We start from the raw sequence: 12004 nt of genomic DNA, 5'->3' as shown, positions 1-12004 counted from the left end.
TTTTCTGTGAACAACTGCCAGACTGCGATCAAGAAGTTGTGTTCAGTTTGGTGTTGTACACTTTAAAGGCCATAAACCTCCAACAGCTTCCAGTGGCTTCTCTGCCATCCATTCATGAAATCATTCCTTCATCAGAGTGCCCTTGTTCACTTCCACTGCTGATGCTAACAGGAAATAATGTGGTTTCCTGCCAAGACCTCAGAACCCAGACTAACACCACAGGTTACGATATGTATTCTGATAACAGCCTGTTACATAAGGTCCTTTCAAAAACAAACACTGCTAATGCGCTGAACTGAAGAAGTTTCTCAGATGAGAGGTGAAACGTCTTCAAGAAACTTCAAGCTCATTAGATTACCTTGACCTGGATGACTGAGAACCTACGCAGACACTGTTAATGCATAACAGCTATATAGTATATGCTTCACTTCCAAAATAAATAATAAATGTAAGAAAAGGTCATATGAAATGTTTGCTCTTTTTCGATGTATGTGTTCCACATATTCATTATCTACCAGCAGCCACAGCGCAGTGCATTACATAATCTGTGGTTCATGAAGCGTGCAGGGTGTAGAATATGACAGGATGAAGGAGGAGGAGTGTGAATACCGCCTTAAGAAATGTGCTGTGCAGATCAACTGAGCACACATCTGAGCAGTGTATGTCATGCCTCGGAGCCAAAGACAGAGCCAGATAGGGGGCAAGTGTTGATGGAGGTGCCTTGGGCATGTGTAATGGATAGTGTATCATGCTCACTGAGCATTAGACTGGTTCTGTTCTGCCTGTCTGCCTACATGTGCAACCCCCCCACTACCACCACCACCCAAACTCCTACCACCCCCTACCCCCTGCCCTCCCTTAATCTTACGTATGCCTGGGGCATCCAGGCAGAAGAGGCTGCGACACTGAGCCAATTGGCAACAACAACAAAAAATAAATAAATAAATAAAAGATGAGGAAAGGGGGGTATTTTTTTTCCCCAGTGGATAAACTCTCATCTTCCCGCTTCCTGCTCCCACCCATTTGTTTCCCCCCTACACATCCATCAATCATCTGTCTGTGCTTCTAACTAATGGAAAAATAGCGTCCAGCGTGACTGCGGCCTGTGTGGCCGAGCAGAGAAGCCTTACCGAGCGTTAATGTCACCCCCTCCACGAGAGGAAAAGATACGGGTGCGGTCCGACACACATATGCACACATATCCCGGGTGACCTTGATTTGAGTGCAGCATGCATGCAGATTTCCTTTTTTGTCTTTTCCAGGAAAAAAAAAAATAGCTGGGAAGCTTGATTCCGATAAGAGATGCCAAAATATACACACATGCACTCCACTTTCAGTTTGATCGCCAGAGCGAGGGAGAAGTGGCGTTCTCAAATGGGAAAACCCTTCAAAGACCGTGCTCCTGGTTATTCCCATGACACCTTCTGTGTGTGTGTGTGTGTGTGTGTGTGCGTGCGTGCACGTGTGTGCTAAATCAGAAGCCAGGTCATGTCCAAGTCAATGCCTTGTTTGCAGAACATAAAAGCGACCTGATCTACTGCAACGAGACACATTTGTTTTTCAGATGTATGCAAATCGACATCCCTTTGTCGCTGCTTTGACCGATAAAACATCATGGCCCAAACACGGTTAGATCCTTTGGAGACTTTGCACTCCATAGCTAGATATTTCATTTTCATGAAATCATATTAGGGTTGGGAGGTGACACTGAAGACGTGTCCAGCTGGGTATCTGTTTGGAAAAAAAAAAACCTGACTCTTTCTGTAATTTCCACAGAAACTGACCAGTGTCGCATTCCCTGAACCCTAAAATGATACTGTGCTGACCAACATTCACATGTTTGCTGCTTTTAATTGCATTCGGGAGAAAAAAGGCCGCGATTCCAGTACAGTGACTCCATTTTTCCACTCTCAGCATTCGTCTTTCCACGGGTTAAATATAGCATCGTAGAAAACACGCGGGAATAGAGGACGGGTGAAAGACAAGCATGTGGACGGGTGAGGAAGAAGAAAAAAAGCGCAGGGGTTTACAGAATTAGTAAGGGCTATATTTAGTCCAAGAAAGAGAGCATCACCGCTGCTTAGAGCACCATCACTGGTCTCCTCCTCCTCAACAAGGGATGCAATCAATGGAGAGCTGGAGAGTTTCATACATGTTTCCAATCCTTTACAAACAATTTCTCATTCTCCTTTAGTTTGGAAACCCAAATTCTTTCTTCACCGAAAGTAACAATGAAACTGAAATTTAAGGGCTTTGGAGAGAGAAAGGTTTTTCCCAGTAAAAGAGCAAACATTTTAGCCTTTCTTCCCTTTTTTGCCTCATGTGTCCCAGAAAAGCAAGGCCATCCATGACTAATCGTCTAGAGCACAACCCCTTCGTTCTTAGTTTGAAAGTTCCGTTGTTGATAACCAGACAGCAACCTCTGAGTCCGAATAAAAGTCAGCACAGTAGTGCCAAAAACTTGTTATGGTGGACAATTGAGGTTGGGAGCAAAAGTAAGTGAATGCCCAGAGACGCTCATGTGCTGACTGTGAGGCTCACACTCTACAGATGGATACAGATGGTCTTTGAACAGTAGTCCTTGTTCTGCTCTAGAGATCCACCACAAACTGGAGGGTCTAACCAGAACCCACAGCAGGTGGAGAACTGCTTCATTTGTCTGTCCACAGGACATAACAGAAGCATCTAATATGGTATTATTTAATAATGCATGCACACATGAGCTGCAACCAAGAGCTAACCTGCTTATATTCTTTTTGGTTTGATGTGTTTTGTTCTTCAAACAAAAGGTTATTTAGGACACACACTCTGACTCCATAGTAAAAAAACAACATTCACAGATAGTGTAGTCTTTTGCTTTTCAATATATTTTTACTGGAACTTTGAGATGTAAACAACTCAGGGCCTCAGCTGCCTTATAGCTGCCCTGCTAGCCTGAACGTGACAGTAGGTCGACTAAGGAAAAGAACACAAATAAGACAGATAGACAGTGTGGGGTGTTTTTCTCCTAATGACCCGGGCAGCTGTGTCTAAATGATCACAGAGTTGCTGCCATTGCTTTGGCAGTAGCAGGATGGGGTTTGGTGGGGGCAGGTTTAGAGAAGCCACCCCCTGAATTCTCCCTCATTAACAAGCCAAGATGATGGAGGTGGAGGTGGGAAGCTGGAGAAGGAAGAGTGGGAGCACTCTCACTAGACCCCTGGGGGGAGACAGCAGTTCATAAGCAGCCAAGCTTTAAAATTGGGCGTTTGTCTGCGGCAGGCATCAGGTGGATAAAAACACCTGCCTCGCTCATATGTCAGGCCCCGGGCTGCAAATATTCAGGTTAAACACAGGCACTGACTCATGGGTGAGTCACAGCTTCGGCAGCAAAGCAGAGGTGTGATGGAGAGTCAGATTTCAATTGTATCAACCTGCAGATTCAGTGGGCTGTCGCTGAGCATGTTACGAGTATCAGCTGTGGTTCTCAGCTGATTAAAAGCTCTAAGTATCGGACTTCCAGTGAAAAAGGAAGCTGGGAGCTTGCTGGGATATGGTGATTGGAGTTTTCCGCAGTGTGGGAGAGTTAAGTGATGTTGTGGCAAGCATTTATTAGATTGCAGAAACAGGCAAGTGGAAAACTTCACCGCTGAGACACAAGGAAAAGGTTTTGCCTCATGGCAGTTTGTTTTTACAGACAACATATAAACTATGTTTGCTGACAATCCAGCCTGATGGCCTCATTAAGATTCACTTTAAACCAAAAGCATTAGCAGACACCTCCTTTTTAACCCCATCAACCACTGCAAAAACAGTCCAGCTCTGCTAGGATGCTGAGTTACTCCATTCCCAAAGATGTATGTCCTCCATCCTCAGCTAGTACTGACATAGTAAGAGGATTAGAGTCACACACACACACACACAAACAGAGAGAGAGAGCACTGTTGCCATTTTCTGATGATGGATTAATCCAAAACATGCCACCAGTCCATTGCTGTTATGACATGCTTCAAGCCTAGCTGGTCCGAGATGATGATTATGATGATGTAACCGCTGAAGCTCTGGCGCACAAGAGGAAAAGGATGAGCTCCACAATGTGCCATTTATCAGAGTTTGGCATGCAGACACACAAAGGACCCAGTAAGATTAGTGCCGCAAGTATAAAACTCTCTTTGTGCACTTAAACAGTTGCAAGAGTGAAGAAAAAAAGATGAACCCTGTCAACCCGAACACTGAAAGATGTGCTGTGCGCTACGCTCACACTCCCTTGTTTGCCCTCTTCTTAAATTTCGCCCCAGGTTTTGTGCAAGTGATGATACCTCTATATGACAGCGCTGATGATGTTAGGTACTTTGGAGGTTTTAGGTGATGAGTTCTGACAAGTGAATCCACATGCAAGCACCTTGCACAACAGAACTCACATTGTGTCAAAAACAGATGGTCCATATGGAAGGGAAAAAAATGCCCTAAATGAACTCTGATGCACTCAATAAACAGTTATATGATCAACTGCCACCATCCTGCAGCTAGTCCTACCTTGCCACATGGAGTTATGGCTCTGTGTTTACGCTCCTCATTGTCCTGGGGTGAATCACTCCAACGTGCTGCCATCATTTCATTCCAAGCCGCAGAGGGGGAAGAAGTCCTTTAGAGCCCACATTTAGGACGAGAGGAGGGGGGATTAAACCAAAGAAAGAAAGATAGAAAGAAAGAAAGAAAAAAGAAAAGAAAAAATGGGTAGGGGAAGATCCTAATCCACACCGTCTTCCTTCTTCATGTCCATCAGTGGCTCAAACCTACGCACAAATAATTAAAAAAAAAAAAGTTAAACTAAGTCAAGCTGTTGCAGACTTTTGCAAGCCTTTAGAAAATTACTACAGCCACTGAACGCCACATCCTTGCATCATTATTGATAGAAAACAACACGTCTCTAATAGACTTTATACCGCCTTAAATTCTTACAGAATTAGTAATATGACAGTGATATCGTAGCACACAGATACCAAAGTGGGAAATCAGTCAGCACCTGTCTAAAATCTAGCTCTAGTTCAATTGAGGGAGAGCTAAAAGTGAGCGGTGGCAGGTGCATAGGAGGAGTGGGTTTGTTTTCTTTAAACGAATGCTTTTAATTAAAGACACACCTGAAATAATAATCTGCACAAATATATGCGCGTTAAATAAAAGCGTTATTCGTGACTCCATGGGGAGGAAAGTGCACATCAAGCCCCACGTATGCCACTGCGGTGTAAAGGCAATACATCAGCCACCGTGTATAATACTATACGCTGCTCACTCTCTCTCACACATGACACAAAGGCTGCAGAAAAAGCAGCATTTTTGTTATTTTTCGGCTACTTTAAACAACAAAATCGTCCCCTGTGGCTATGAATACGGTTCCCTGTTGCCAAATACTAACCAGGCGGACGACAGGTTGTTGCCATAAATGCGAACATTGAAAAAAAGAGAAAAAGAAGAAACCCATACCTATTACAAATTCAGAAAATAACGCCCAAAAATATCCAAAAAAAACACACAGTCCATATTTCTGTTGAGAGTAGATAAGCCTCCGTCGAGCCAAAGATGGGTTAAAAAGGCTGTCAAGAGATTACAAAGCGGGATATTCAGTCTCCTTACAGAGCTGCACTGACTGAGCGCTCAGGCTCACTACCTGTTAGGAAAAACACGCTGGAAAAAATACGGAAAACGCCCTTCAGTGTACATTTCTCCGTCAGGGAGACCCGACGAAAATTAAACCTCATTCATTTCCACTCATTTGCGTGTTTCACTTCGATGTTAAATTTCTCCAAATAGAGACAAAAAAGTAACGTGTACTCCTATGTGGTCCCGGTTGGCGGCGCGACAATCTGTACATAGATTGACGAATCTCCGGACCAGCACAAAGCTCCGCCCCTCGGCCTGCCTTCCCGCTGGTGGAAACCCAATCAGGTGATCAGTTTAAATTTGGAATTTTAAAGCGGGCCAATGGAAAGCATTGTTACATAACAATTTCAGTAAAAGGTAGAAGCTGGTTCATTCTGGTTACTGGATGAAAACTATTATTTGCTACATTGTTACTATAGTATTTTATGTTACACTAAGTTTGTATTCCGGTATGTACGGTATTTCTTACCCCAGTCTATGAACAAAATATATTTTTTACCCATATAATTTTTTTCTAATTAATTTTCCAGTTAATTTTTTTAAAAGCATAACATGTTGTACACACTGAAAAATGATTTCAAAGTACTATACATACTCATTATAAATCTTCTGATGTAGTTTTTCTGATAACACTTTTTCATTTAAACTCAAAATAAATTTGAGAGCAGAAGCTTTACTCTTTGTTAGAATAGGCTTGTTACTATGTTACCACTTTCATATTCAAATACAGCTTCATGTTTTTACATGACTGAGATTGTCTTTTTAAATTCAGTAATGGAAAATTTAAATAAATAAATGAATCAATAAATAAAAGAGGGGCTTCTCAAGTGGTTTCCTAATCTTAAGTACTTTAGCACTTTATTTTTGCTTTAGTGCTTTATACATATTGTCAATCTGCTTATCTGAAAATTACCAAAGTACTGAACTCCTTACCCTCCCACCCCTTTTTAAATTCATCTTCCAATACTGATGACTAATGATCGGCATTCGTGACAATGACAGGGACAACTATACACTCACAGAATAAACAGCTAGTCATTTGCTAATCAGCACTTTATTCCTATACTGTGTCAATAAGCCATTTAAGCCTTTTAAAGCCAGCAAATGAAATCACAAGAACATCATTGTAAATAGAAGCCTTGAGGGCTACACATATGCCGAGCTTCTAACATTCAGCCGGTGAAACATATTTGCCTTTCCATTATCAACTGTAACAGCAGTGTCCTTAACTTTATTACGGTGACATGTAGGGCATGGCAGCCACATGGGGCTCCGCAGAGCATGAAAAAACAGGGATGCCCAGCTGATCCGGACAAAGACAAAGACTGACAGTGTTCTGTTTGCAGGCTACTCCAGCAACACAATAGAAGATAGGACAATAGGACTCTTTTCACCCATACTGTGGTGAGGTTTCCCCGGTTTCAGAGAGCATCTCTATTGTCTAAAGAGCCGGTGCACCCTCATTCAGACAATGGGGAACTTTAAAATGATTCAAGTGAGACTCTTGCATTATGTGATGGTAAACATGAGGTTCATATTCATTTAATTTGTTTACTGAACCCATGCCACATTATTCAATGCAGTTGACATCAAGTGTTATTCTGCATCAGAGACAAAACTCAGCTGGAGGTGGAGTATTTTCCCACACAAACAACCCACAATCTGCTTCTCTATGAATCACACGTGTGCATAAAAATTCTCCAGAAAACTATAAAATAAAAAATTAAACGTTTTACTGGTTTCTGTTTACGTGGGGCTTTCCCTCCACTTCAGTTACTTCAACACTGTAGACTCTGATGTGCACAACACATTGAGTGCACGCAGTTCTATTTTTATGAATGGTGAGGACAGAGGATTTTAGATCAATGAACAAAGCTCATTGAGAGCTTGTAGAAAGTCTGCAGGCTGCTGTATTTGAGTGGGTGAAACCTCTTTCATATCTCACTGAAGCAGATAAATCTCCCCTGCATTTTTCCAGGGTTTCAAACTTTGTTTAAAATACTTTCACTGCTGATTCCATCGTGCCAAACGCTGCAGAGTCAGACTGACTCAGACATTCAGCAGAGAGGAGATTACCAGCTCTCTCGTGGCAGCAAAATGCTTGGCTGGATTAGTACATCACATGAAGCCCAAGTTCAAAGCCCAGCAGCGTTAGGATTAGGACAGGTGGAAACGCCTTTCCAGCACAGCATGCTGAGTGTATGTAAAATAGGTTCTCAACAACCCATGAGGCATAAACAGTCTTTGGGCAAGGTTTACATTCATCAGACATGGCATATATAACTTCATTAAGGATTTTTTTAAGCTGTAGCAGAGTTTGAGAGTTTAAGAGGATGAGGATCACTCCCTACTCCAGGTTGTGTAAGTGGATCTGGCACACAGTTTGATGACTGGACGAAAGTCAGCGGCAGTCAATCTATCAAGCACACTGGACAACCAGTCACTGAGTGGAATACAGAAGCGGAGAGGATGTTCTTTCTATTTGTGTACTGAGACACGTCAGTAAAAGTGAAGCAGTATTTTATTAAGATCCAAATTCTGTTAATTAATATTATGCATATATATAATAAATGGGTAGAGTAAAAAGTCCAGTACATAATAATTTATTTTAAAGCTGAATCTGCAAACATAAAGAAATAACAAGATTTTTGTGTTAATTAGTGAAATTTAAAGTTTCAAACATATTTTTCTAATCAAGCTCTCAGAAACAAAAGGTTGTGCAATGATTGTATTTCACAAAATTTCTGTTCTTTTTTGTTTTTTTGTTAAGCCAAAGCTGATGTGTGAAAAAATGAAGACAGTGTGGCAGAGCCAAAAACTGCAATTCATCTAATGGCCACTTGATGTTGGTTTCAAAAGTGAGTCGGGCTCCACTGACTCCTGTGTTAAAATACCCAACTTTACAGCAGAAATAAACACCTTTAAAGCCTGTAATTTTAGCCGTAATTACAATTTCTGCTCATCCGTGTTCTGCCACTTATCCAGGTCCACAGGGTAGCTATCTAAAGTGGATTTATTGTTCATTAGGGAGGTTGTGTGTTTGCAATCTGCTGGCAGTCCAGGTACAGCCCATCTACCCGAGGAGAGCTTTGTTGTTGATGGAGGCAGTGAAAAAACACTCTTGAGGGTCAAGTTATGTGTCTGGTGTCGCTCGCTTCCCTATTCTGGCCTACTTGGCAATGTGCACTTGGGTTTTTGGAGGACTATATGTGAGCATATGTTGGGTAGTGGGTGGAAATGGTGGGTGGAAACCCCTCTCCTTGCTGTCTGATTTCATAAACAACAAATTGGTTGTGGGGTACAGGACCACAAATTACGCTTTAGCAGAGATACCCAGCTAAGTCTGCCAAGACACAAGACACACCATCCACAATAAGGAACATGTTAGGTGTGTGATCACAACTGTACAGGGTTTTTTTTATGACTTACCTGCTTAAATGTACATAATGCTTACTGCTGTGCATTGTTGGCTACATATTATTATTATTATATATAAAATGCTTTTTTGTGTGTTTAAATGTGCTAAAAATGGTACAGAGAAGCTTGTACTCTGGTTTTCGTGAGTTAAATTCTGGTATCTTATTTATTTGTCATCAAAATTAGCATATGTTTGTGTTCTTCCATTCCCTATGCAGAGCTAGTCTAACAGACTGCTGGCTGTGTATTTAACAGACATGAAATGTCAACCTCTCCTCTAATGGTAGAAGAGCCAAATAATTGCCATCAGGAAAAAAATATGCCTCATCTGCTGTGCTGGTGAGATGTAAATCTATCCAGCTGGCTGTTTCTAACTACAGGCTTCATATGTCAGATGCAGGGATGTGTGGCCATTCAAATGCACAATTCCCATTTTGTTCCTTTTGTACTGATCGCAGTTTACCTGTAGCCTACTTTCTGCGGTCGTCCCCAACCTCTGTTCCCTTGACGAAGCGCTACAAAGCTGCAGCATGTGAACCCTACAAGGCTTTTTGTCCCTTCCTCCTTTCACCAAACTCTGCATGGAGGTGAAGGACAATGGCCTGCGAGTTCCCAGGGCAGCGCAGGAGGGCATTAGCGCTGGGATAAGTTAACAACTACCTCCAAGTGCTGATATCTTATGATAAGGATACACAGCAGTACAATGGGAGTATTTGTAGCTCAGACTGCACAGAGCTCAAAACCAGACAGCTGTGTGATTTATTTGTAAGTTTTTCCTATTTCTTATCTCACACCTCTGCAAGATTCACAAACAAGAGCTGAAATCTGACTAAATCCAGGGTTCCCCTAAATATAATAGCTAAGGTGCTGTGAAACCTGAGAGTGTTTTCTAATGCAGGAGCTGAGTGCTCCAAACCTCCCAGAATTCCTTTGTTTGCACTCATTCATATTATCCAGCAACTCATTTAACAGGTCATTTAATGCGGAGAGGCCTTGTAGCTGGAGACGCATCATTACCTTTGGCTTGGAAACTTGTTTTTAAAATGTGAGAAAAACACACATTTGATTTTTGAATTACTACAGAGAGACGATGAGAAAAAAATGAATTTCCTTTTAACATATTATTTCAAGCCAAGAATCACTTCACATCTTGGTGGCCTCTACATGAAACAGCGAACGCAGTCACAAGTTATCTGCATTAAGTGATGAAGACACAGACTAAGAGTAAACATAAACACACTAATTATTTCATCTTCTTTTAGCTGAGATGCAACCCCACCCCGGTTTGTTTCAAGAAATCTTGCAGATCTTTCGAATGATACCTCCGTGTATACATGCATTCCTGTTATGTGATGTGACGGCTGTTTGCAGTTTCAGGTGATTGAGAATCAAGAGCGCTTAGCCACATGATAACACTCCCCGAGTGCTTGCTATGCAGTGAAGCGTGCTCTGGTCTGTCTGTCGATACGCACAATTGACTCCCTTAGACTTAAACCTCACTATGAGTGTGTGTGTATGTGTGTGTTTGTTTGTAGAGAAGGTTCCTCTAGACTGCAGGTATTTTAATGTGGCGAGTGTAGAGCAAGCTTTTTTCCCGGAAATCAGGAGCTCAGACAGTAAACATACATACATAATATAAATATGCAGTGATTCTTTGCGGCTCAATCACACTAAAGTAAAAGGCCTCATGAGTAGGAAAAATTGATGGTTACCTGATTTTATTTTTGATGTCAGACGTCAGACATCGATTACAAGTACTCGCGTTGCCCAGATGTTGAGCTTGTTGGTTGTTCAACTTCTGGGCAACCAGTTTCAATCAGAAGGTGATTACAGAGTTCGCCTGGTGAGAGACAAAGTGTCTCCATTGATTATGGTATGACTCAGACTGACTGCAATCATTCTCAGACAGAGTGGCAAAAGTTTGCAAATAATTGTTGTCTCATTTTTAAATGCAGGTGGATTCCCAACACAACAATTTGAGTCTCTTTTCAGTAAGGGACTCGACTCATCTGGTTGCCAAATGGTTATAATTTGGCTAAATTCCTTTATGAAAGCAAGGCTGCTTTGCACTTCAACTATGACTGGCTGAGGACTATTTTTTATGACTTGTTATTCTTTAGTTTTGAACTTTTGCTTTCAATTCAGGTTTGTCTCAGTTCGTTTCCCGAGTGTGTATGCTCCTTTTAGTTTAGTTTAGTTTTTAATTTGACCAAGCTACTAAACACTAAAGCTAAGGGCATTTCCTGTATATTTTTTTTATTAAAATGTACTTTATTTAAAATGAGAGTGCTGGTGGCTTCCCATGATGCACTGTGTTTCTCTTTGACTTACTATGAGTTTATACACCACTCCTCATTTATTATTGTAGTTATTCATTAGTTATAATTCATCTTAGGCTCTCTTCCCCTTGTGTCTTCTGTCCTGTTTGCCTTCTCTCATGCCCAACAAGGGAGATGACAAACCCTCTCTGAGCCTGCTTCTGTTGGAGGTTTCTTCCTGTTAAAAGGTATTTTTTTCTTCCCACTGTTGCCAAGCGTTTGCTCATAGGGGGTCATCAATAATTGTTGGGTTTTCTCTCTATCATTGTAGGACCTTTACCTTACAATATCAAGCACCTTGAGGTGACTTTGGTTGTGATATAGCGCTATACAAATCAAAATGAATTGAATGGTTTTAGTATTTTAGCACAAATATTCCACATGTTATGGTACTGTAATCTTTATGTGGTTAGGTAAAATTTCTCATTGGTGTTGGCCACATACAGTTTCCCGCTAATGTGTTTTGGCTTGAGAGTAATGTAAATGTCAGATATGACTTAAATACAAATACACATATTTATTTATAGATTAAGAAAACAAAAATTCTTTTTTCTTTTAGCTAAAGAATTTTTGTTTTAAAAGTCACTCAAGTAACGTAACACTGAAATTACAGTTTTGTAGTTTCCAGC

The 12004-nt window shown here is 41.3% G+C and overlaps 1 protein-coding gene across 1 annotated transcript in view; it reads right to left on the bottom strand.

The window, feature by feature from the left end:
• arhgap21a (Rho GTPase activating protein 21a) overlaps positions 1 to 5863 on the bottom strand; it is a 103574-nt gene extending 97711 nt beyond the window's left edge. Inside the window, exons 1-2 of the mRNA XM_084939723.1 lie at positions 5464 to 5863; positions 4516 to 4775 (exon numbers count right to left, since the gene is read on the bottom strand). Of these exons, the coding sequence (XP_084795849.1) occupies positions 4516 to 4593 (78 nt within the window). The 5' untranslated portion in view covers positions 4594 to 4775; positions 5464 to 5863. The remainder of the gene's footprint in view (positions 1 to 4515; positions 4776 to 5463) is intronic.
• Positions 5864 to 12004: the final 6141 nt, after the last annotated feature.

Source organism: Perissodus microlepis, chromosome 9 (genome assembly GCF_051167445.1).
Source record: "Perissodus microlepis isolate ML-2025 ecotype Zambia chromosome 9, ASM5116744v1, whole genome shotgun sequence".
Lineage (NCBI taxonomy): Eukaryota > Metazoa > Chordata > Actinopteri > Cichliformes > Cichlidae > Perissodus > Perissodus microlepis.
This window is presented reverse-complemented; position numbering and strand designations above follow the sequence as displayed.